Source organism: Clarias gariepinus, chromosome 1 (assembly GCF_024256425.1).
Source record: "Clarias gariepinus isolate MV-2021 ecotype Netherlands chromosome 1, CGAR_prim_01v2, whole genome shotgun sequence".
NCBI lineage: Eukaryota > Metazoa > Chordata > Actinopteri > Siluriformes > Clariidae > Clarias > Clarias gariepinus.
The window spans coordinates 7407987-7435488 of NC_071100.1; the positions used below are offsets into that span (position 1 = coordinate 7407987).

The window sequence follows — 27502 nt, forward strand, 5'->3', positions numbered from 1 at the left end:
ATAACATGCCCCTTCTGAAATCAGGCCAATCGCAAATGCCTGTCGATGTGACGCCACAGCACAAGAGGCCGCTACTACACTAGTTGATTGACACTGGTGTTTTAGCAAAGACCCACTCCCGAGTGAGAAGAAGCTGTCGGCCATTTTTTTTCGCTGCTGGAGCGAAATGTCGCCTAAGCGAGTGTGTTGTACAGTTGTTGGGTGTAATAGCGAACACAGCAGCCGTCATTCACTACCGACATCTGAGCTGCTGAGGACGCAGTGGCTGAATTTAGTTTTTAAAGCTAACGTCCCCGCCGATCTACCTACAGGCGTTATGTTTGCGCTAATCATTTTTCACCAGACTGCTTTATAAACGCGGGTCAATATAAAGCAGGTTTTACTAGGAAGCAGCTCCTAAAAAAATGGATCTGTACTAACGCTTCGTGTTCCTGCTTCATCTTCACCAGGCTCAGTGAGTAATTTCTTTTTCTATGAATCTTTGCAGATCGCCTTTTTAATAATCACGATGAATGCGGCTTCTTTTCTATGTACATCCGTCTCTATATAAACCCTAATCACCCGTTTATAATAAACAATGCATTAAGGTGATTGTCTAGTTGCAAACTGTGTACGTAGTCGGAAAACTATATAATGCTTACCTTTGTTACATTAGATGGTTTATAACGATGTCTGTCGAAGATTAAGAAGTCATGTAAACACATCAGTAAACACATCGCGTCCGTATCTCTCTCAGTAAGTTTCTCCGCTTTTGTTGTTGTTGCTTGCGGCAGCGTAACAACCCGTTAATTCATGCCCATGCAGTGATGAGAAAGACAAATCGAGTCGATGCATGTCCATTCTTTTAATTTCTGCGTTGTCAGGCGATATTACAAACTTCATCATAGGCATTTAAGGGAACATGTACTGAAATAGGTTGCTGAGAACAGAGCTAGTTTTTACCAGTTAAAAGTAGTGGTTTTTTTACACAACCATTAAGAATTTTTAATTAAATATATTGCAAACTTTTCATTAGGACCCTAAAGATCATATTAACATTTAATGAAAAATGTTTCTGGATGACCCCTTTAAGGTCCCATATGGTCAAAACTTGACCAAGCTTTTTTTATGGCAACTGAGGTCTAGGGGCTATGAAACTACCATATAAGTTTCAAAATAGTCAATCCACAGTAAAATGCACACAGCCTGCATAAAGTAGCTGTGCCTTTTCACGAGCTGCTGTGACGTCCAATCTACTCAGTCACCACTTTCAGTCACCACCTCGAGCACCAACCACCATCCCACCCTTCTTTTGCCAAAAGCGACCATGCCATTGCTGAGCAACAACATAAAACAGGTTGAAAAAAGCTGTTCAGTCGATAGATGTCGAAACAACATTATTGCACAGGCTTCCGAACAACATTAATATAAAATACCAGTGGCATGTCAGCTTCAGCAACTTTCACACAGCCATTCGATTAAACTTTAAAAAAATTTATTTAAAATGTAATTTAGTTAATAAAAGCTAATTGATTAAGAAAATCTATTTATGACATTATTTTTGACAGCATCCTCATTTTACAGGATTTTTTTTTACAACAGCCCAAAACTTTTAACAGTACTATAGCTTTAAAGGTAGGATTTTCAACCGTATGTGTATCCACAAGTAATACGATTCTGTGTAAAAAAATAAACTGTACACATACGAGGCAAAAAGATGATAATAGCTACTGTCAGGGAATTGAAACGGACACAAGTGCAGGTCTCCTCCAATCCTTTATTATTTCTTTTCCTTTTAAATAATAAAGCAAAACAAAACAAAATTATGAAAATAGGGATAAAAACTGTGACCAGCTGCAAGGTTCTTTTTCTTAAGTGAAAGGAAAACCCGGAGCGCCGACGTCCCAAAAGGGGGAAAACAAAAAAAAAACAAACAAAAACCACTCCGAAGAGGAAAAAGGCCGTGTCCGGGAGACGTGGCTGTAGTTCCGTCGGTGGCCAGCAGGGGGCGATAGGGCCGAAGCCCGCTGAACTGCACGGCCGCGAAGAAGGGCGAGAGCAGGCCGGCTTCGGGACGGAAAACCGCAGCGCAGGGCACACTAAAGAAGGGGGGAAAAAACAGGACCCAGCCTGGATGCAAAGAAGATAAAAAAAAAACACCCAGAGAGAGGGAGAAGGGGAAAAAAAAGTGAAAAAGCAGTCCCGGATGATACTGGCTTGGAGCCAAAACAAACTACACAGACAAAAACTAGACAGGACATGAAATTGGCAAGCGATATGGTTAGCGACACGGAACAACGGTCTGACACAGGACAACGGAAAAAGAGGGAATAAATAGGGCGAGTGATTACAACGAACACGAGGGGAACAGGTGAGTGCAATCATCTTAATAGAGTGATAGAGAGGAAGTGGGAGGGAAGGTGGTGATGTCAGTGACGCGGACACATGGCGAAGTATCAAAAACAAACGCCATGTGCTTGAATAGACATGTAAACAACACGGGGGGAAGAGGAAGGGAGAAGAAAGAAAGGAAAATGAAAAACTTAATAATCAGACCAGGGGTTTGACAGCTACACAGTATTTAAGGTATTTCTATTTGTTGCAACGTTGATATTTAAACCTTTGTAGTCAAGTTAGCATGATTTATAATGCTTCCTCTGCGTTTAACGATATAAACCGTCGATATATACCGTCATACTGCCCAGCCCTAGATCACCTTCAATACAAAGTCTCCTTAAGACAAGTCAGTTCACTCGGTCACCATCTTTGAAATGTCTCTCAAGCATGCAAGTGCAGCTCATATCTCTTTGAATGGGAAAACATCAACTTCTTCAAAAGTGTTCAGTAAGCTTACAATTAAATTTCATATTTGAAAAGACCAATGACATCTGACAACAGTTTTATAAAGCTTGTTTCTTATGTTCACATACCATCAATAAATACTTTTTTTGATGCTAGAGCAGCCAATGTGCATGCACAGTCATGAACGCGAACGCTACTTGTTTTTAATAGGAACCAGAGCCTCTAACAGCTGCTGCAGTGACTCTATGCCTTTTTTAATCAACGACTATCTCTTTCAATTAGAAGGCAGGGTTTATTCACCATGTTGGGCATGGCACTTTGTCCCATTCATAAGTAATAGGACTGCTTAATATAAAGTCGTTGTTTAATACCAATTATTGATATGGCAATGTAAAACTACGATTAACAGTGATGATGAGCTAAGCATGTTAGTAATAGTAGACAGCAAGAAAAATACACAAAACTTCCCGTCAAATAGTTTTTTTTTTCTCTAAAACCCCTCTGTCTCTGACCTCTGGCCAATCCTCTCAGTTTCTGTTCTCCTTGTTTGTTTTGTCCATCAAAACCTTGTGTTTGAAGGCAAATTCCGTTTTGGAGCTCCATGACACTGTAGGAGAAAAAAAGGAGCGTGGAACGGTCCAAACTTTTTTGTCAAAGAATAATAAATCAAATTCAAATTTCTAATTCAAATTTTATTTGTCACATACACAGTCATACACAGTACGATATGCAGTGAAATGCTTGTACGACTGCCAGTGACCTTAAAAAGAAAATAAAAACTATATATAAGGAATAAATATTAATAAGAGACCTTATCGCCTGCGGGAAGAAGCTCCTCCTCAGTCTCTCTGTGTTGGCCTTCAGGGAGCGGAATCGCTTCCCAGACCGCAACAAATAGAACAGTCCATTGTTGGAATGGCTGAGGTCCTTCACAATCTTCCTGGCCTCGGTCCAGCACCGCTTGCTGTAGGTCGAGTGCGGGTCAGGGAGCTCGGTTTGGATGATGCGCTCAGCTGATCGCACCACTCCCTGTAGAGCTCATCTGTCCTGCATGGCGCTGTTTCCAAACCGGGTTGTGATGTTTCCCATCAGGATGCTTTCTATGGTACAGGAGTAGAAATTCCTGAGCACCTTACAAGGCAGTCTGAAGTCTCTCAAGCGTCTGAGGTGGTAGAGACGCTGACGGGCCTTTTTCACCATGGTGTTGATGTGACAGGACCATGATCCTGCGTGATGTGAACACCAAGGTATCGGAAGCTGTCCACTCTATCCACTGGGCTCCTGTTGATGATGGGTGTCTGGTAGTTCCTCTCCTTCTTTGTACTAAAGTCCACTACCAGCTCCTTTGTCTTGCTGACGTTCAGGAGAAGATTGTTCCTCTGGCACCAGTTCTCCAGATTTCCAATCTCCTCCAGGTAGGCCGTCTCGTCGTTGTTTGTGATCAGGCCGACCACGACACGTCAGCAAACTTGATGATGGCGGAGTTGGTAGTGTCCACGCAGTCGTGGGCGTACAAAGAGTACAGCAGGGGGCTCAGAACACAACCATGGGGGGCTCCAGTGCTGAGAGTGAGTGAAGCTGAGACGTGTCCGCCCATCCTTACTGCCTGTGGTCTGCCAGTCAGAAAATTGGAGATCCACTGACACATTGATGAGCTGAGTCCCAGGTGCTCCAGCTTGGTGGTGAGTGTGGAGGGAATAATGGTATTAAATGCAGAGCTGTAGTCGATGAAGAGCATTTTAACATAATTCTCTTTCCTAGTGTCCATGTGAGTGAGTGATGTGTGGAGGAGATGTGAGATTGTATCGTCTGTGGTACGGTTCTGGCGGTATGCAAACTGTAGTGGATCGAGTGTGTCCGGTAGTGAAGAGATGATGAAGTCTCTGACCAGGCGTTCAAAGCACTTTATTACTACTGAGGTGAGGGCTACAGGGCGATAGTCATTGAGAGAAAAAGGATGAGGTTTCTTCAGAACCAGAACAATAATGGACTCTTTGAAGCATGTGGGGATCACCGACTGAGATAAAGAGATAAACCCTAACCCTAACCCACAGGCTCCTAGAGTCACTCTGTTGGAGTTGTGACTCTAGTTTTCTCCCATAGCGCTGCTTCACCTTTTTCACCGCTTCCGGACGTTGTATGACGCAGCCTTGTATGGTTCCATGTCCCCCGACGCAAGTCTCGTGTTGTAGGCAGCGGTCCAAGATTTCAGAGCGTCGCGGATGGTTTTATCCACCCACGGCTTCTGGTTGGGAAAAGTTCGAATAGTCTTTTTCTCCACGGTATCATCCGCTAGTTTCCTGATGAATCCCACAACTGCTTCCGTAAACATCTGACGTCATCATCGGAGCTGTTTCGGAACATGTCCCAGTCTGCGTCATCAAGTGCGTCCTGTAACGCGGCCACAGTCCATTGGTCCGTCCAGCGCGCAACCTCCCTCTGAACCGGAACTTCCTGTTTCAGACTTTGTTTGTATTTTGGCATGAGGAAGATGGCGGCGTGATCGGATTTACCAAATGGAGGGCGGGATTGAGCCTTGAAGCCGTCTTTGACTGTCGTGTAACTGTGGTCCAGTGTCCTTTCACCTTTGGTGGGGCAGGTGATGTGTTGATGAAAGTTCGGCGCTGCGCGTTTGAGGTTGGCACTGTTAAAGTCCCCCGCCACAATAATCGCAGCGTCCTGGTGTTGTGTCTGGTGCTGTGTGAGTGCTTTACGCAGCTCGCATAAGGCAGTGTCTGTGTCTGCTTGTTGTGAAATATAAACGGCGCTAATTATGACTGATGTAAAGTCCCGAGGTAGATAAAAAGGACGACACATGATGGACAGTAGTTCCAGGTTTGGTGTGCAGGAGCGTGTGAGAAAAACAACGCTTGCGCTGTTGCACCAGCTGCTGTTCACCATTAAACACACGCTGCCTCCCCTTGACTTGCCTGAGTCCCGTGTCCTGTCCATGCAGTGAACCGAGAAGAACTCGGCCAGCTGGATGACGTGGTCTGGCACCGCTGGGTTCAGCCATGTCTCGGTGAAGCAGAGGAGATTGCAGTCCCGAATGTCTTTCTTGAACTTTATCCTGGCCCTGAGGTCATCGAGGTTGTTCTCCAGTAACTGTACGTTGGCGAGCAGGATGCTAGGCAGAGGTGTGCGGTGTGCACGGGCTTTCAGCCTGTTCCTGTCGCCGGCTCGTTTCCCTCGCGGCCGCCGCGTCATGTTGCGACCATTGTTCTCCCTCAGGATCTCACTCGGCCAGCTCGGATCCGGAGTTAAAAACATTGAATTGTGAGTACATTGTACACCAATAGAAACAAGGGTGTCTCTATCATAACTAATGTACTCCATGTGGTAATTTTTGGCTGATTTTAAAACACTGAAAACTAACATAAAAAACAAAAACAAAGAAAAGGTGGTCAAAGCAGTCGGGACGGCAGCCGACCCCACCAGCACCATCTTGGATGGTGCAATTGCATGGGCACATTTAATAATAATAAGAAGAAGAAGAAGAAAAAGAAGAAAAGAATAAATACAGATACGTAAATTTTGAAAAATTTGTTTTTGGGGAATTTTGGGAAAACCGTGCAACGAATCTCTACCAAAATTCATAGGCTGGCAGTCCTGATGGAGCCGCACAAAACGGTGTAGTAGCAGCTAAAAATAGTAACTAATTCTATTCACCTCAGGCAGCAGCTAAAAATACGAACCAGTGCTATTAACCTCAGGTAACAAGGACAAGATGGCGCCGGTGAGGTCGGCTGCCGTCACGACTGCTCCGACCACCTTTTCTTTGTTTTTGTTCTTTAAGTTAGTTTACAGCGTTTTAAAACCGGCAAAATTACCACCATGGGGTACATTAGTTATGATAGAGACACTCTTGTTTCTATTGGTATACAATGTACTCACAATTCGACGTTTTTAACTCCGGATCCGAGCTGGCCGAGTGAGATCCTGAGGGACAACAAAGGACGCGACGCGAAGCGGCGGCCCCGAGGGAAACGAGCCGGCGTCAGGAACAGGCTGAGAGCACGTGCACACCGCACACCTCTGCCTAGCATCCTGCTCGCCAAGGTCCAGTCACTGGAAAACAAGCTCGATGACCTCAGGGCCAGGGTAAAGTTCCAGAGAGACATACGGGACTGCAATCTCCTCTGCTTCACCGAGACATGGCTGAACCCAGCGGTGCCGGACCACGCCATCCAGCCGGCCGAGTTCTTCTCGGTTCACCGCATGGACAGGACGCGGGACTCGGGGAAGTCAAGGGGAGGCGGCGTGTGTTTAATGGTGAACAGCAGCTGGTGCAACAGCGCGAGCGTTGTTCCTCTCACACGCTCCTGCACACCAAACCTGGAACTACTGTCCATCATGTGTCGTCCTTTTTACCTTCCTCAGGAGTTTACATCGGTCATAATCAGCGCCGTTTATATTCCACCACAAGCGGACACGGACACTGCCTTATGCGAGCTGCATGAGGCACTCACACAGCACCAGACACAACACCGGGACGCTGCGCTTATTGTGGCGGGGGACTTTAATAGTGCCAACCTCAAACGTGCAGCGCCAAACTTTTATCAGCACATCACCTGCCCCACCAGGGGCGAAAGGACACTGGATCATTGCTACACCACAGTCAAGGACGGTTACAAGGCACAATCTTGTCCACCGTTTGGTAAATCCGACCACGCCGCCATCTTCCTCATGCCAAAATACAAACAAAGGCTGAAACAGGAAGTTCCGGTTCAGAGGGAGGTCGCGCGCTGGACGGACCAATCGGTGGCCGCGTTACAGGACGCACTCGATGACACAGACTGGGACATGTTCAGAAACAGCTCCGATGGTGACGTCAGCGTGTTTACGGAAGCGGTTGTGGGATTCATCGGGAAATTAGCGGACGATACCGTAGAAAAAAAGACTATTAAAACGTTTCCCAACCAGAAGCCGTGGGTGGATAAAACCATCCGCGACGCTCTGAGATCTCGCACCGCTGCCTACAACACGGGACTCGCGTCGGGGGACATGGAACCGTACAAGGCTGCGTCATACAGCGTCCGGAAGGCGGTGAAAGAGGCGAAGCAGCGCTACGGGAGGAAACTAGAGTCACAGCTCCAACAGAGTGACTCTAGGAGCCTGTGGCAGGGACTAAGGACAATAACGGATTATAAAGCACCAACATCCGGTATGATAAACGCAGACGTGTCTCTGGCAGACGAGCTGAACACTTTCTATGCTCGCTTCGAGGCTGCAGCTAAGGACGCTAGCGATGCTAATGCTAGCGGCGCTAACGGCTGCAGACAGGAAGTCACTGCCAGCACCGGAAGCGCGTTCATCATCACCGAGCACGACGTGAGGAGAGCCTTCAAGAGAGTGAACACCAGGAAAGCAGCAGGACCAGACGGCATCTCAGGCCGTATTCTCAAAGCCTGCGCAGACCAGCTAGCACCTGTGTTCACTGAGATATTCAACATCTCTTTATCTCAGTCGGTGATCCCCACATGCTTCAAAGAGTCCATTATTGTTCCTGTCCCAAAGAAACCTCATCCTGCTTCCCTCAATGATTATCGCCCTGTAGCCCTCACTTCAGTAGTGATGAAGTGCTTTGAACGCCTGGTCAGAGACTTCATCATCTCTTCACTACCAGACACACTCGACCCACTACAGTTTGCTTATCGTCCAAACCGTTCCACGGACGATGCAATCTCTCATCTCCTCCATACATCTCTCACTCACCTGGACACTCGGAGGGGGAATTATGTGAAAATGCTCTTCATCGACTACAGTTCTGCATTTAATACCATAATTCCCTCCACACTTACCACCAAGCTGGAGCACCTGGGACTCAGCTCATCTATGTGTCAGTGGATCTCCAACTTCCTAACTGGCAGACCACAGGCAGTAAGGATGGGCGGACATGTCTCAGCCTCCCTCACTCTCAGCACTGGAGCCCCCCAGGGCTGTGTTCTGAGCCCCCTGCTGTACTCTCTGTACACCCACGACTGCGTGGCCACTACCAGCTCCACCACCATCATCAAGTTTGCTGACGACACTGTTGTGGTGGGCCTGATCACGAACAACGATGAGACGGCCTACCTGGAGGAGGTTGGAAATCTGGAGAACTGGTGCCAGAGAAACAATCTCCTCCTGAACGTCAGTAAGACAAAGGAGCTGATAGTGGACTTTAGTACAAAGCAGGTGAGGAACTACCAGACCCCCGTCATCAACAGGAGCCCAGTGGAGAGAGTGGACAGCTTCAGATACCTCGGTGTTCACATCACGCAGGACCTGGCATGGTCCTGTCACATCAACACCGTGGTAAAAAAGGCCCGACAGCGTCTCTACCACCTCAGACGCTTGAGAGACTTTAGACTGCCCTCCAAGGTGCTCAGGAACTTCTACTCCTGCACCATCGAGAGCATCCTGACGGGAAATATCACGACCTGGTTCGGGAACAGCACCATGCAGGACAGACGAGCTCTACAGAGGGTGGTGCGATCAGCTGAGCGCATCATCCGCATCGAGCTCCCTGACCTGCAATCGATTTACAGCAAGCGGTGCTTGACCAAGGCCAGGAAGATCGTGAAGGACCTCAGCCACCCCAATAACGGACTGTTTACTCTGTTGCGGTCTGGGAAGCGATTCCGCTCCTTGAAGGCCAACACAGAGAGACTGAGGAGGAGCTTCTTCCCGCAGGCGATAAGGTCTCTCAACCACAACCACACCACTATGCAGAACTACACAATATTTTCATAATTGGTCAAATCTATCAATCTTCTTACATCCATGAACACTATGGACAATTACACGCTCACCTTCCCTCATATATACACTACATGTCGTACGTTACATCCTGGACCATTGCACAAAGACACTTTAATAACCTTGCACACCTACCTTCACAACTACACTACATTTTACAGTTTACGTTTACATCCTGGACCAGTGCACAAAGACACTTTAATAACCTCTGCACTAAGACACTTTGCTCTATGCATATTTGCACACACCGTACAGTATATTTCAATTTGCACAGTATATTTCTATTTTGTACATCATATTTCTATTTTTATTTCTAGTTCTATTTTTTTCCTAGCACATTTCTATTTTTATTTTTAGTTCTATTTTTCCTAGTTTAATTTAATTTTTTAATTTAATTTCTATCGTATTTCTTTTATTCATATTTATTTCTTATTTGTAAAATTTAACTCTCTTTTAGGGTCAATGGCAGTCGTATAATGCATTTCACTACATTTCGTACTGTGTATGTTTGTGTATGTGACAAATAAAATTTTAATTTTTTTTTGATTAACAGTTAAAAATATACACTAATGCTACTCACCTCAGGTAGCAGTTAAAATACGCACACTGCTCTGGGTCAGACACAGACAACGGCAAACAGGAACTAAGCTTTTAATCAAATGCTTCCAGACAGAATACCGTAGGTCCGATCGCCAAAATTCTTTCACCGTGAGTGGCAGGACCTTCCAGACTACAACATATTGAATTCTCATGCCTGTAGAGTGTATTATACTGAAGTGGTGTAAAAACACCCTCCGACACCCTCCGACACCCTCCGATGTTAAATACGAGCCAAAAATTTAGTACTTTTGAACAGCAAACAGGAATTAATTTCTCAAGTGAGTAAACTAGACAGCAATATAAATACACAATAATAATAATAATAATAATTCCTCAATAACAATATATATATATATATATATATATATATATTTTTTTTTTTTGAAGCATGGCAAATCTCTTGCAGTCAATCTTTGACCTGTTTTAAACACACACACATGCATACACATTTTATAGAAATGCACTTAGTTAATTTAATTTGCCTTAACAACAGGATGGGTTCCAAAACCAAAAATCAACATTGATTCAACATTACTAAGCATTGAATAATCAACCTTAACCAAAATGATGATTCTGATGAAATTTCAACATTAAATCAATGTCACCTTGCTATCTGGGTAAAAATCCATTTCTCCCTCAGCCTGTCATTATGTGTGTGTGCGCATAATTTGACACCGTGCCAGGATCACACATTCTCTTTTTTGTGAGTGTGTTTGTGTGTGTGTAAAGCACCCCCTCTCTGCTTCACACACACACAAACAAACACAAACACTCTCTGCTCTTCACAGAAACACTTCCTTATCGCAATTCTTTTTGCCAGTTCATGCCAGTTCACACACTCTCTCTCTCGGGAGGGGCTTCACACACTCACACAAACACAGAGACAGCGCCAGCGTGCATGAACGGAAACACTTGTCTGTCTGAATTTATTTTTAGTTTTTTTAAAAGGTAAAGTGCAAGTTAATTTGTTTTATTTTTACTTAATATTTAGTATTAATTATTTTTATGTATTTATTTTTTTGGGCTGTGGAACAAATAATTTGAGTTTCCATTATTTAAGAGTGTTTTGGAATACTAACCCACTTCCGGATAAAATTATGCTCGTAGGTTCCGCTGTGTATGTATAAGGATTGGGGTTAGAAGTTGTGAGAATAAAACTTACAGTATCCATAATCATTGATATTCCATTGATGTTCCATTGTCTTTCGGCTGTTCCCTTTCAGGGGTCGCCACAGTGAACCATCTGCCTCCATCTAACCCTATCCTCTGCATCCTCTTCTCTCACACCAACTAACTTCATGTCCTCTCTCACTGCATCCATAAATCTCCTCTTTGGTCTTCCTCTAGACCTCCTGCCTGGCAGTTCCAACCTTAGCATCCTTCTACCGATATATTCACAATCTCTCCTCTGAACATGTCCAAACCACCACAATCTGGCCTCTCTGACTTTATCTCCAAAACATCTAACATGGGTTGTCCCTCTGATGAACTCCTTTTTGATCCTATCCACCCTTGTCACTCCCAAAGAGAACCTCAACATCTTCAGCTCTGCTACCTCTAGCTCTGCCTCCTGTCTTTTCTTCAGTGTCTCTAAGCCATAGAGCATTGCTGGTCTCACCACTGTCCTGTACACCTTTCCTTTCATTCTCACTAAAACTCTTTTATCACACAACACACCTGACACTTTTCTCCACCCATTCCAACCTGCCTGTACGCGCCTCTTCACCTCCTTTGAACACTCTCCATTGCTCTGGACCATTGACCATAAGTACTTAAAGTCCTGCACCTTCTTTACCTCTGCTCCCTGTAGCCTCACCGATCCTCTTGCGTTCCTCTCATTCACACACATGTATTCCATCTTGCTGCGGCTAACCTTCATTCCTCTGTTTTCCAGAGCATACCTCCACCTCTCCGAATTTTCTTCCACCTGTTCCCTGCTCTCGCTACGAAGCACAATGTCATCTGCAAACATCCTAGTCCATGGAGACTCCTGTCTTACCTCATTCCATTTTATTCTATAACATTTTAAATAATGTTGAAATAAGTTAAAAAATAATGTTGTTTGAGGACTGTAAGGTCTAATAAAAGTAAAGAGAACAAAACTTTCATAGAGAGGTTCTCTTATCTGACATTTTCTGGACAGTAAGTAGCCAGCTACTTTAAAGAACACTGTGGAATGGATCACAGCCAGAGAGGATAATTATACTGTACATGATTTGCGAGCTGCTTGCTATAAAGTGCAGGATGTCTGTATTACCAATATAATAAAACTTACAAAGTAAGTTTTGATGCTCACGTTCATCATCCTGCATGTAAACAATGATCACTTTCACACTTATTAGTTAAAAACTGAACTGATCATGATTTTTTATAAAATGTTAAATTTGCTGTTTATGATGTGAAGGTAAAAGCAGCTCTGACTTTATCATTTCATCCCAACAGCAAAACCCAAACCGACTGTGAGAGTGAATCCTCAGAGCTCCATCTACACTGGAGACACTGTCACTCTGACCTGTGAGCTGCAGGAGTTCACTGGATGGGAGTTTCTCTGGTACAAATATAATCAGCCGTTACAACGTTTCAGCACTGAACCAGTAAACACCAACACACTCTCTGTGACAGTGAATAATACAGGAGACTCAGTGTATAAGTGCAGAGCACGCAGAAATAAAGCCTGGCCAGCGAAAGAGTCCTACACAGAGTACAGCAATGAAGTCACCATTACTGCAAGAGGTATGTTATGATATAGCCTGAATCCAGAAAGTATTTACAGGGCATCACATTTTTTTACATTGTGTTATGTCACAGCCTTATTCTAAAATGGATTTTAAAAAATCCTCAGAATTCTACACATACCATCCCATAATGACAACATGAAAAACATTTACTTGAGATTTTTGCAAATTTATTATAAATTAAAAATATACAGCCAATAACATCCAATGCAAAATAAACATGAATGTAACACCTGCGACTAAAGTACACCCACGAACAAAAAGAAAACACAGAACAGGTGTGTATGTGACACTCAGGGGCTGATGGGAGCTGCAGTCTGGTAAAACCATTGTGTTTATCTGAGTCATAATGTATGTGGTTCTTAAAAACTACAGCCTGCATTATTTATTTCATTAGCAGTTAATAAAAATATTAAAATGCATATCTAAAAGTTTACACTCATGGATATTGGAGATAACACACACACACACACACACACAGGTAAATACACCTGTAGAGTAGCAGGTGTGTGATGCTGTTACACTGTAAGATGTGAATTTGCTTTGGTGACACTAAAAAAGTAGAAGTAGACATTGTTAAATTCTAATTGTTTATTTAAGAAATATATAAACTAATTGTGCATGTGTTGTGTAACAGAGAGACCAGAGGCAGTACTGAGTGTATCTCCACAGAGCTGGCTGACTGAAGGAGACTCAGTGACTCTAAACTGTGAGGTTACAGACTCCTCTACAGACTGGACATTCAGCTGGTACAGAGAGGCTCACCACAGAGACGGCGTAATTCAAATACATACTAATCATGACTCTATCATGTATGTGGAGCTCCTCTCAGACAGCAGCAGAGGATCTGGAGGCTCCTACACTCTCAGTCCTGCTGCTCTTAAACACACAGGAGTTTATGTGTGTAGAGGAGAGAGAGGAGAACCAGCCTTACACACACAGTACAGCAATCTACAGACACTATGGATCACTGGTGAGGAAAAATTAAACCAACAGTAATTTACTATAGGATGTGGTTGTGTGAATGTCATTAATGTAACATTTATTTATTAATATTCATGGGGTAATGAAAGAGTCCTAAATGCTGATAGTTTTTACCTTCAGGACAATGTTAATTAAACATGTAGTGTATTTTTATAAGTGATAGAATTTTTGTTTTGTCTCTCATTTAAATTTTTTTATTATTTACTATTCAAGAATAACAGATACAAAGCTGATGATAATAGATGTTGCAATATTGTGGGGTCGTTTTGTTTGTTGTTTTATGCTAAAGCTAGGCTAATACTAAGATGATGGTGCCCTCTGGTGGAGACGTGATCATGTGATGATCTGATCATGTGGACTAGTTTTACCTTAAACACTTTGTATTTACACCTTCTGTGCTGCTTTGTGCCTTTCCTGTGTTCATAGTCCAGTTTTGATTGAGTTTCTTGATTTTGACTGGCTGTGTTTTTGCAGCCTTAATGATTAGGGGTTAACCTGTTAAAACTCTTTTGGGTTGATCAATTGATCAATGCTTGGGATTTTTTTAGTCTATTGTATATTACACTTATTCATATTCCCACGTCTCTTTTCTGTGTTTAAGGTGAATCTCCTCCAGTCTCTCTGATCATCAATCCCAACAGAACTCAACACTTTACTGGTGACTCTCTCTCACTGAGCTGTGAGGACCAGAGACACTCTACTGGATGGACAATGAGACGATACACACACAATGGAGGAGTGTCAGATTGTTCACAGTGGGGATCAGTTACAGGTTCTACATGTGAAATCAGCTCCCTCTCCACATCTGACACTGGAGTTTACTGGTGTGAGTCTGAATCTGGAGAAAACAGTAATCCTGTCAACATCACAGTGCATGGTGAGTCTTCATGTAGTGTGTTTGTAGTGTAGTGTGTTAAAAAAAAAATCTGAAATACTCAGTCTGTGAAAACCTCACAGATTAAGAGTTAATTATGTTGTACATGTGCTTCTCTGTGTTCTAGCTGGTGATGTGATCGTAGTGAGTTATGTTTAATAATTCTGTATATTGTTGTGTGTATGCATTTTTTCCAAAATGAGTGTATGTACACTTCATGTTTATTGAAACATTAATAATAATCATAAAATTTAAAACTACCTTAGTGTTAATAAGTAAGGGATATCAGAGGTCATGTGCTCTCTCTGTTTATGATGATTGTTGTTGTGTGTAGCTAACTCTTTTCATTTAGTTTACATTCAATAAGCTATGGTGTTTAAAAAGTGATGAAGGTGACAATTGTAAAATACATCTATTTTTAATTTTCTCTAAATTTGTACAAAATATACACAATTCAATGGTTACAAAGTAGCACAAGATGCCTCTGTTTTGTCATTTCACTATCATTTATAAGCATAAACAACATGTTCAGGATGAGTTGTATAGTTTAGTTTTATTTACCAATATGAATAAGCATGTCTGATACGACTTAAGGTCAGTGTTGGGTGTAACGTAATGCGTTACGGTACTTGAATTACATTTTTGATACTATGCTAGGACCGACACGCGGAAAGAGGGAAACATAGTAAGTGCCGAGTTTTAGTAAAAGCGGCAAAACTCGTGGAGAATCATGATGAATTGTACTTACGGCCACATCGCAGAATTTTCAGGGTCGCGGGGACCTGAATTCTATCCCAGGAAACTTAGGGGACAAGGCAGGATACACCCTGGACAGGCTGCCAATCCATTAATGATCTCACACACACACACACACAAGCTCATTTCCACTCTACGGGCAATTTGGGAATGTCAGTTAGCCTAATTTGCAGGTCTATGGACCGTAGGAGAAACCTGGAGTGTTAATGTAACTGTAAATGTAAATAAATGTCTGCAGATGGATCTAAAACATACACTTTACCATAAATACAGAAAAGCCATGTTTTCATTATTTATCCTGTTTCAGGTCAATCAGGTGTAGAAGCTCCATTCTCAGTGCTCATGCTGATCAGTAGCGTAGTGACGGCCTCTCCGTATCTGCTGGTGACCATCATTCTGCTGCTCAAATGTTACAGAGCTCGAGGTGAGAACTCTTTCAGTAAACCGCTACACATTTTTACTTTAGGAAATGTATAAAGCATTTGATTAACTGCATTTGGGAAGGTTCACCACTGGTCCACGTTTTCTCCATTTGTGAATAATGGCTTTTAAATGCCTTAGAAATGGCTTTCTAATACTTTCAGGATTAATGAAGGACAATTACTTTATTTCTCAACTGACCTTGAATTTTTTTTTTAGATCGTGACATGCAGTTTCAGTTTTTCTGTCATAAACACCTGAAAAAAACTGAAACAACTTTTTCAATTCTTTTAACAGATCACACCCAAGAACAGAGAATTGAGAATGCATTTACAGAGGAGTGAGCAACGTTCATCTATTTAAAGAGAATACACTGACTGGAAATATAAATAAATACATTCTTATATTATAAATATATTCTTATAAATAAATAATAATTTGTAATTTTCCTGGGTGGGGCGGCGGCTGACGACCATCATGCATTGTGGGGGCTGTCAATGTGTTCACCCTGTTGGGCAAGGGTGTTGTGTGACTGTGTGCTAAATAAAGTACTCCCAGCCATTTGCATTGGGCAGCAAGGAAGCTCACTCGTTCCTTCGGGCGGTAAAATGCTACATTGGTGTCAGAAGTGGGATGGAGAATAACGAGTTGGAGCACACTATAGAGGACCTAAAAAAGATCCAAGCAGGCCGCAGAGTAGTGGAGCAACTACGGAGGGAGAAAGAGCATCTTCCTGACGGGGCTAGCGCGAGCAAACCAGGGCGACCGAAGCGGTGCGGCGAAATGAAGAAGATTCCGGCACTGGATCTCGAGACGGAAGTGGATCCGGGAACGGACTCATTGAGAGTCCCAACTCATTGCGAGGTGCTGGCGGTCCGCGACCGTCAGTAAGTCCTGGTCTGAGCCACGGACTTAAGAGCCCTCACGCGCCGGGGCTATCCAGAGTTCAAGCCCAATGAGCAGGAAGAGCTTGCCCGTGTTTCGGTTCCGGCTTGTGTTCTACCTTGCCCAGTTCTTACACATTTATTCTAACCAACAGTCTACAAGGGGGAAATCACATTTATATATTGTTCAAGATTTTCCCTAAAGTTGCTTCTACACGTAGACATCACTCTCCATTTTTCATGATCTCCTTCCATATCATTAATATTAAATAAACAATGATCTGAACCATTAAGACATGTTTATCAATATTTCAATATCTGAACTGAATATTGACTTTTATGTCAAATACAATAAATTATAACAGCTCCATATCTTAAACACTGAATGAACAAGTGTTACTTCATTCATCTGGTAGTAGTGTTAATGTTATGGCTGATCAATGTACTTATGAAGATTGAGAGGCTGGTGGTTCAAACCCCAGCACCACCAAGTTGCCAATTTTAAGCGTTTAAGCAAGGCCCATAACCCTATATGTTTCAGGGGCGCTATATAGTGGCTGTCCGTGCGCTCTGACCCCAAATGTGATGTGCAAAAAAAATAATAATAATTTGACTGTGCTATAAAGCACTGAATATTAATCTTAATATGAAATTATTAAAAGTAGTTGTTTTTCCTGAGCCCTGAACATGGCCTGGTTGTGGCCAACACTACTGTACATAACTAGCTATAGTTGTTTATTTGCTGACTCGCTCACTTGCCATTTCCTGCGCTCAGTTTATCAGTTATGGCTTCACAGAGCTCTCTCCACCTGACACTGCTTTGCCAAATAGAGATATTGAGCAAAATCCTCAACCATGCAGAGAGCTGGACAAACATTTGCAGCTGAGCAGGGGGCAGTGACATGCCAATACTAATCACCAATCTGGCACCCATGTCAAGATTTAGCAACCCTTAACATTACAGGAACTAACATGGAATGGTGGAGTGGCTGACATGAGACATCTGGGATTCCCCCTAGTGGACCATATTCATAAACATTGATTTAGCCATTTTGGTGCTTATTCTTTAAAATTGTGTTTAGTTTTGCATGTGCTGATATTAACTCCATACAGTAGGTAATGTTTTTCCCCCTTATTTTTTATTTCAGATTGTATAGAATAGTTCTGTTTCAACCTTTTTGAATTATATCATGACTGAAATTATTTAGTGGACACCACTGGAGGGGGTAAAACACAATTAATTTTCACTTTTTAGTCAGTGATCATGGTGTGTGACTGGGTGTGGGAGTGATCACGTGTGAGTGAGAGAACATTTCTTAAACACAATTTACTGAATGATTTTATGCACTTGGCTTCTGACACACGATTGGCTAATTGGATAATTCCACAAGTGAGCAATAGTATAGAGCAAGGGTAGACTTTTAAACGCAGTGCTGTAAATGAGCAAAATATTTGAATGTACATTAGATTTAATTTTTTTTATAACTTTAACCATAGTAAAGTTAAACAGTACAGGTTTTACAGTATAATTCCTAATATAAAAAAGGAAATTTGTTTGGTTTACACATCTGTGTCAATTAAATATTATAGCAGCATGTAAAGTCTCTCTCTATATGGGTCACTCTATAAAACAACAGGAAATGGTAAGTCTTTAACCACTGCAACACAAACCACTGCTCTGTCAGTCAGTCAGTCATTATAGAGACAGGATGGATCTCAGTCCTCTCCCTGTGATGTTCTGTGAGTAAATGTTCTCTTTGTGTCTTCATTAGAGTGAGTGTTGGGTATAAAGTTGTTCATCTGCAGTCTGAATGTCCTGAGTGATGAGCTTATTGTGTGATTAGGACATTGTGTGTACTTCAGCATGACTGTTCAGGTGGATCAGTGGATCCATATCTGTTATGAGAAGGGTTTAGTTTGATCTGTAACTACTCTCAGTAACTATGATAGTTCAACAGGACAAGTTTAAAACACAGGGTTGAAATAATCTAATGAGTGTAAATGAGTCTGTATTGTTAGAATCTGTACCTGATCTTCTGTGTCCTGCTGTTATCTGCTGCTCAATGACAACCTCTAATCATTTCATCTGCTAAAAGAAAATTGACTGGATGGTGTTTGTACTTTCATTAGTGGAACTCATGTTTGTGACTGGCTTTAATGTGATGTATTTAGTCGCTGTAGGTTCCTGTGAAAAGATTCTTTTTTTCAACATTAACTTTTTTATCAACATTAATTCATTTAATTAATGTTTTATTAGATACATTTCCATTATTGTTCGACTCTAATATCTAATATCACTCTAATTCACACTAATACTAACAGACCTATTTCACTTTTTAATAATACTAATGATTATTTACCTGTCTGTGTTTAAAAATTAGAAAATTACTGGGCAGAAAAAACAATTACATTTAGGCATTTGGCAGACGCTCTCCAGAGCAACTTACATTTTTATCTCTTTACACATCTGAGTAGTTGAAGGTTAAGGGCCTTGCTCAAGGGCCCAACAGTGGCAACTTGGTGGTTGTGGGGTTTGAACCTGGGATCTTCCGAACCGTAATCCAATGCCTTAACCACTGAGCTACCCCTGGTAGTTACTTAAATTAAAAAAAAAAAAAAAAAAAAAAAAACTTATTAATTCTAAACACACAGGCCAGTGCCAGTATTAGATACCTGAGAGCAGAGACGAGCAGACGGATGTGGTTTATTTTCTATTTTAGTGTAGTGGTTCAAATTCAGCAGTGAAAAAGTGACGAAGTGTGAAGATAAACACATGAGAGAAATAACTTACACACAACCTTGTTATTGTTGAGATGGAGGCCAAATTTAACTCCACTGACACTCACTGATCTTTTAAATCTCAAACAGTGCTGGGGTGCAATGTGCAAAAAGAAAACATTTTCTAGACCACCACCTTTGCCTGAACTTTTCACATTAGGCAGGTTGGGGTCATGGATTCATTCTGCTGATTTCAAATCCTAATCTCCTACTCCATGAAACAAAAATCTTGATTCCTTAGACCAGGAACCTGGTTTATCTTTAACAATACATCTTACTCGAGCCACTAACGCAAGCAACTACTGAACCATTAACATCACAGTGCAATCGTCAGATACAGTAAGTAAACTATCTGTAATTAATGGTATTCAATTTAAAAAATTGCTTAAGAATTTTGCTTATACACATGTTTACTCCATTCAGTCGTTTTTAATCACATCCTTTACTACAGTGAATTATAAGAAATAAAATATCACAGTAAATTATTTCGACAAGAAAAAGAAGTATAGAACGAGCAGAATGAGACGGCAGGCTTGAACAGGGGGCGTGGTCGAGAGGCGGAAGTGAGAGAGAGAGAGATTTCAATAACCAGGAGATCAAAGAGCGAGGTGTTCAATCCAAAAGCGGTAAAGAGAAGTCCTAAAACAGAAGAGGAAGCGCGTGGTCAAAACTGAAAGATCAAAGAGCGAGGCGAAGAAACCTGAAACGAGAGACTGAAGGCGAGAAAATGAGAAACAATGTGAAGTTAGCAACGTGATAATAAAGAGAAGACACCACGAGAGAAAATTACGATACAAAAAACACAATAATGCATCAGTTTAAGCAATTCACAGCCCGTGCAGAATTAATAAAGCATAATTGTAGACTCTTTAATCTACAGTATTATAAAAAGGCATGAAACACTTAGGAACAGACCCGCAGACAAACCACTAGAATCCCTCTGCTAAAAAATTAACCACTACAATTAATTTATGTCAACAAGTACATTTTCTATAATCTACAGATTGTCTGTGTTCTGAAAAGTCTCCCCAAATATAATGTACACTTACATCAAACCAATATAGTTATTTTATTCACTTCATTGGTCATTAAAACACAATGGACAATTAAACACTTATGTAAATAGTTCAACCTTTTAATTAAATTATAGTTTAATTAAATTTATTGTGTAGATAAATAGTTAAACAAGCACTTAGAAACCCTCAAGTGCTCAGATGTGTAATGAGATAAAAAAATAGAAACAAGCACTTCTCATAAAATTTGCATGCTCATGCACATGCAGTCACACACACACACAGTACACATATACTGAACAAAAATATAAACGCAACACTTTTGTTTTTGCTCCCATTTTTAATGAGATAAACTCAAAGATCTAAAACATTTTCTACATAAACAAAATAACCATATCTCTCAAATCTTGTTCACAAATCTGTCAAAATCCGTTACGATAAAGAACTGGAGTCAAGTCGAGACCCCGATGAGGACGACAAGCATGCAGATGAGCTTCCCTGAGACTGTTTCTGACAGTTTGTGCAGAAATTCTTTGGTTATGCACTCCGATTGTTTCAGCAGCTGTCCGAGTGGCTGGTCTCAGACGATCATGGAGGTGAACATGCTGGATGTGGAGGTCCTGGGCTGGTGTGGTTACACGTCGTTTGCGGTTGTGAGGCTGGTTGGATGTACTGCCAAATCCTCTGAAACACCTTTGGAGACGGTTTATGGTAGAGAAATGAACATTCAATTCACGAGCAACAGATCTGGTGGACATTCCTGCTATCAGCATGCAAATTGCACGCTCCCTCAAAACTTGCGACATCTGTGGCATTGTGCTGTGTGATTCAACTGAACCTTTCAAAGTGGCCTTTTACAAGTGGCCAGTCTAAGGCACACCTGTGCAATAATCATGCTGTCTAATCAGAATCTTGATATGGCACACCTGTGAGGTGGGATGGATTATCTCGGCAAAGGAAAAGTGCTCACTATCACAGATTTTGACAGATTTGTGAACAATATTTGAAAGATATGGTTATTTTGTGTATGTTGAAAATGTTTCAGATCTTTGAGTTCATCTCATAAAAAATGGGAGCAAAAACAAAAGTGTTTCAAAAGTGTTATCCCCAGTCTGAATGTCCTGAGTGATGAGCTTATTGTGTGATTATGACATGTGCTGTTGGTTTTTATGTGATAGGATGATTACACCCTGCACTTACATTTACATTTAGCAGATGCTCTTATCCAGAGCGACTTACATTTATTTTTTTATTTTTTTATCTCATTACACATCTGAGCACTTGAGGGTTAAGGGCCTTGCTCAAGGGCCCAACAGTGGCAACTTGGTGGGGTTTGAACCTGGGATCTTCCGAACCGTTGTCCAATGCCTTAACCACTGAGCTAAACATGTCTGAACATGACCAAACCACCTTAATCTGGCCTCTTTTTTTCCCACAACCCACCTGAAACTTTTCTCCACCCATTCCAACCTGCCTGTACCCACCTCTACACCTCCTTTGAACACTTTCCATTGCTCTGAACCGTTGACCCTAAGTACTTAAAATCCTGCACCTTCTTTACCTCTGCTTCCTGAAGCCTTACCGTTCCTTTTGGGTCCCTCTCATTCACACACATGTATTCTGTCTTGCTACAGCTAACCTTCATTCCTCTGCTTTCCAGAGCATGCCTCCACCTTTCCGAATTTTCCTCAACCTGTTTCCTACTCTTGCTACAAAGCACAATGTCATCTGCAAACATCATAGTACCTCATCTGTCATCACCAGAGCAAACAAAAAGGTGCTTAGAGCCAATCCTTGAAAGTAACGCTGTAATGAAAGTGATTATTTTTTAATGAAAGTAATTAGTAATGTAATTAGTTAATTTAATAAGTGACTATAAAAGAAAACTTTTATAACCCCCAAGACTGGTTATAAAATGAAAACATACAATTAATAAAAAGTTCTTGTTTGTATCTTTATCTATTTATCTACTGTACATACAAATAATATAATTAAACTTTAAATTCATGTAACTATGTCCTTTGTTATGCTCTTCTTCTTTGTCTTTCGGCTGTTCCCTTTTAGGGGTCGCCACAGCAAATCATCTGCCTTCATCCAACCCTATCCTCTGCATCCTCTTCTATTACACCAAATAACGTTATGTCCTCTCTCACTGCATCCATAAATCTCCCCTTTGGTCTTCTACTAGACCTCCTGCTTGGCAGTTTCAACCTCAGCATCCTTCTACCGATATATTCACAATCTCTCCTCTAAACATGTCCAAACCACCTCAATCTGGCCTCTCTGACTTTATCTCCAAAACATCTAACATGGGTTGTCCCTCTGTTGAACTCATTCTTGATCCTATCCATCCTTGTCACTCCCAAAGAGAACCTGAACATATTCAGCTCTGCTACCTCTAGCTCTGCCTCCTGTCTTTTATTCAGTGCCACTGTCTCTAAGCCGTAGAGCATTGCTGGTCTCACCACTGTCCTGTACACCTTTCCTTTCATTCTCGCTGATACTCTTTTATCACACAACACACCTGACACTTTTCTCCACCCATTCCAACGTGCCTGTACCCCCCTCTTCACCTCCTTTGAACACTCTCCATTGCATACATGTATTTCATCTTGCTGTGGCTAACCGTTATTCCTCTGCTTTCCAGAGCATACCTCCACCTCTCCAAATTTCTTCCACCTGTTCCCTACTCTCGCACAATGTCATCTGCAAACATCATAGTCCATGGAGACTCCTGTCTAACCTCATCTGTCATTCTGTCCATCACCAGAGCAAACAAAAAGGGGCTTAGAGCCGATCCTTGATGCAGACCCACCTCCACCTTGAACTCTTCTGTCACACCTACAGCACATCTTACCACTGTCTTACAGCTTTCATACATGTCCTGCACCACTCTAACATACTTCTCTGCCACTTCAGACTTCCTTATACAATACCACAGCTCCTCTCTTAGCACCCTGTCATACGCTTTCTCTAAATCTACAAAGACACAATGCAAATCTTTATTACCTTATCTGTACTTCTCCACCAGCATCCTCAAAGCAAATACTGCATCTGATGTACTCTTTCTAGGCATAAACCAATGTTGCTGCTCACAAATGCTCACCTCTGCCCTTAACCTAGCTTCCACTACTCTTTCCCACAGCTTCATTGTTTAGCACATTACTGCACAGTAAAATTCTTTATTCTTTGCATATCCCAGCCTCGCAACAACCTTCCAATCAGTAATTCAGAGCCTTAACACACTGAGCTGAGACAACATTAAAAACACCATGTTGGGTAGTAAAGCAAAATTAAAGACATTAATGAGGAGAATAGTGAATTTTATTTCTAACAGGAAGTAGATTAGATTTCCTGAATAAGAATGAATCTTGTGTGTTTGGTGTGACTACAATGTGCTGTTTTAATGAATAGATTAAATCATGCTCATATTTTTGTCATGTTCTCTGTTTCTGTTCCCTTTTTAGTGTTGGTTTCACTTGTACCAGAGGCCCATACTCAAGGTGATTTATACACAGTTTAACCTATATAATGTATATTTATTATTACTAAATTGTGTTTGATGGTTCTGTATGAGTTGTCAACTGCAATTTACTTTATACCTCTTGGTGGTTTAATAAGAATTATTGTCAGTTAAGATAAATACAGTAACCTTGGATTGCGAGCATAATTCATTCCAGAAGTTGGCTCATATATCAAAACACTTGTAAATTAAAGCAATTTTCCTCCTAAGAATAATGGAAAATCAAATTAGTTGTTGCACAGCCAAAAAAAATTAAAATAAACACATAAAAATTATTAATACAAAATATAAAGGAAAAATAAAACAATGAACCTGCACTTAACCTTTGCGCTTAACCTTTAAGCAATTTCCCTCTGGGATTAATAAAGTTATTTGAATCTTTGAATTGAATCTTGAATCTTGAAAAAAGTAAAAATAAATACCAACAGATAAGTCTTTCTATCAGTGTGCATGCAGATGCTGTGTGTGTGTGTGTGTGTTTGTGTGAAGCTAAAGTAAGAGGAGAGGAGGAATGAGCCCCTCCCCTCTCCCTCTTTTTTTCTTACACAGTAACACTTCCTCCTCTCTTATTTGAGTTACACACACACATTAACGGTAACACTGTTTTATCAGGAAAATTAACAAGGACTCGAGTGTGCATTAGTGTCACACTAATGAAATCATCGCTGTAAAGTAAAAATAAAACAAATTAACTTGAACTTTACCTTTTAAAAGTATGGCGACAGAGCAGTGCTTCTGTTAAAAGAGTGTGTGTGTGTGTGTGTGTGTGAAGGCGGGAGGTGGGGGGGAGGGGCACACTGTCTAATGACGCATGCGCACAAGTTCAGGCTGAGTTCACACAGAGAGAGAAAAAATGGATCTTTAACCTCTCTAATGAAACTTGCTTTTGCTTTGCGCGTGTGAGTGTGTGTGTGTGTGTACTGTGTATTAATTATTAGACGAGTGTATGGAGGACTAAACATGACATAAATATAAATAAATAAATGTGTGAATAAATAAGTAAATATATAAATAAATAAATACATAAATACAATACAATGTAAAACTGCTAAATGTATTCCTACTTTTGTTCATTAACATATTTCAAAATTTATTTATTTCTATATTTACTTATTTATTCACACATTTCTTTATTTATAATTATGTCATGTTGGTCCTCCATATGTGTGTGCACAAGGTAGTTATGATAGTTAAACTGTAATGCTGCCCAGTCTCATGTTACTCAGAAATTCAATTTCTAGTTGTTATTTGGTGAAAATAAAAGGAGATGGTTGATGTAATAAAACGGTTTAAACTCAGGTATGAACTCATGTCCTGTTCTGCAGTGAACTGTTCTAACATTAGCAGGGGTTTGTTTGTTTGATTTTTTGTTTTTGTTTGTTTCTTTCTTTTTTTGTCTGTCTGTCTGTTAACTAGTAATCCTAGGTGTTTAAAACCAAGATAACTCACTCTAGCTGAATTGAAAAAAATAAATAAAATAATAATAAAAAGATTGTATAACTTTAGGCATCATAGTGGTTCATTGGATATCTAGGGTTTGGTTTCTGCATGGATCTATGTGTGTGTGTGTGTGTGTGTGTGTGGAGTTTGCGTGGGGGTGTGTGTGTGGGGGGGGGGCCCAAGTTTCCTGTGATTAGCTCCAGGCCTCCTGCGACCCCTAAAGGATAACCAGCATAGAGAAGGAGGAGTGAGTGTAAGACTTTAGGTAACACTTAAAGTAGTTTAATGAGGTCAAACCATTACCAGCTTTTAAATTAGATGTCTAGATTGTCTATAGATTATCGATAGATATAGATTATATGCTATCTATAGATTAGCAATATAAGAAGATCAATGTACTATATAGATTTATTATATAAGGAGTGTGTCACTACTTCTGAACATGTCAAGTATAAACCAGACCCCTTCTCTTTCAGTCACACCACCACAGACTGAATTATTTCTAACAAAACTTTTTTTTTTTTTTTTTAATGTTCATGTGACTCTGTGTACACCAGAATCTACTTTATGTATTGTTTAACAGTACAATCTTTATACAGGGTGGCCTAAAGCTGTGGTGTCCATAAAGCCTGATACACACGTGTTCATTGGAGAGACTGTTACTCTCAGATGTGACATACAGGGAGGAGGAGACACTCGCCGGTCATACAGATGGAATATGAATAACTGGTTCTACCAATATGGATACTCGTTATCTTTCAGGGTTTATGCAAATTCTGACATAGATTACTACACCTGCGGAGACGACTATACACAGTTTAGTGCTTCTGTTAGACTGACTGTATCAGGTGAGTCTGTGTGTTTGTGTTTGTCTTTAAAACCTTATAATTATTTGAGGATTTGGATTTTGAGCTGTCAGTGACTGAGGATTGATCAGTGCTGATTTTACTTCTCTGTGTAATCTGATCATTTCTTTCACAAGAATCATCATGACTTTTGTAATATCACCTGGGATTTATATTATATTTACTGTATAACTGTGGTTAGTCAGTATGAATAATAACACACAGTAAACTGTTAATCAGACTGACACCACAATAATATGAAGGAACAGATTAGCCTGATGTAGTGGAAGAGCCTGCTCTGCACTATCAACGTCCAAGACATTAACTTAAATGTGCTTGCTTGTTCAGCCTTTTCTTGTCCTCTGCTGCTTCAGACATTCAATAGCATATTCTCACCATACTAAAATCACGTAATTTTGAACGTTGTACTTCCCTCATCCAACACGCGATACCTCCTGCAGGCCGATTTTCGCTTGCAGCGTTCAACATCTGATGATCTTGGCCTTCACCGACACAGTAAATTGTTCTACTATACCGCTCTTAGTCACAACGCGAAGGCTGAGGTTCTTTTCACAGATGTTTAATATGCTCATTGATACCGTAGAACTAAATACACATAACAAATAAACATCAGTTAAACATTTAATTACACAGAAAACATGCATACAACATTAAACTCAGAAATTAACAAAAATATCTTTACATACCACTTTTGTCTGCTCGTGAGCTAAAAGGTTCATCTTAAAGTTTCTTGGTCAGATGGCTTACATACATCAAGAGAAATTTCTCTACCCCTGCACGTAACACCATCGCTCGTCTCCTCATGTCGATGACAAAACATATGGCATACAAAGTGCAATATGGGAATAAAATAAAACATGACCAAAGTTCTTGTATCTTATTAAAAAAATATATAACTGAATAAAAAAATCACAAGTGGCATTATAAAATGATCAAAATATAAAATTATGCTAATTAAACTAATCAACATTTATTGAAAAGGGCAAGTGTTCAAGTACACAAGCGCCATCTAGTGAAAATGAAACAAATCTTTGTGTGAACAAATTGACTGCTACTTCGCATAAACGTTGTTGCTTTGCATGTACACTGCTTCATTTTTGTTTCCTG

General features: G+C 41.0%; 1 protein-coding gene and 1 long non-coding RNA gene across 2 annotated transcripts in view; both read left to right on the forward strand.

Moving 5' to 3' along the window:
* The window catches only part of LOC128511118 (carcinoembryonic antigen-related cell adhesion molecule 5-like), a 76833-nt gene that overhangs the window by 20044 nt on the left and 29287 nt on the right, over positions 1–27502 (forward strand). The window contains exons 4-6 of the mRNA XM_053483824.1: positions 12565–12855; positions 13495–13830; positions 14443–14718. Coding sequence (XP_053339799.1) covers positions 12565–12855; positions 13495–13830; positions 14443–14718 — 903 coding nt within the window. The remainder of the gene's footprint in view (positions 1–12564; positions 12856–13494; positions 13831–14442; positions 14719–27502) is intronic.
* Positions 18460–26264, forward strand: LOC128530305 (uncharacterized). The gene is made up of 3 exons (XR_008361124.1): positions 18460–18515; positions 24034–24069; positions 26129–26264. It is a non-coding gene; the product is annotated as an uncharacterized LOC128530305 (long non-coding RNA).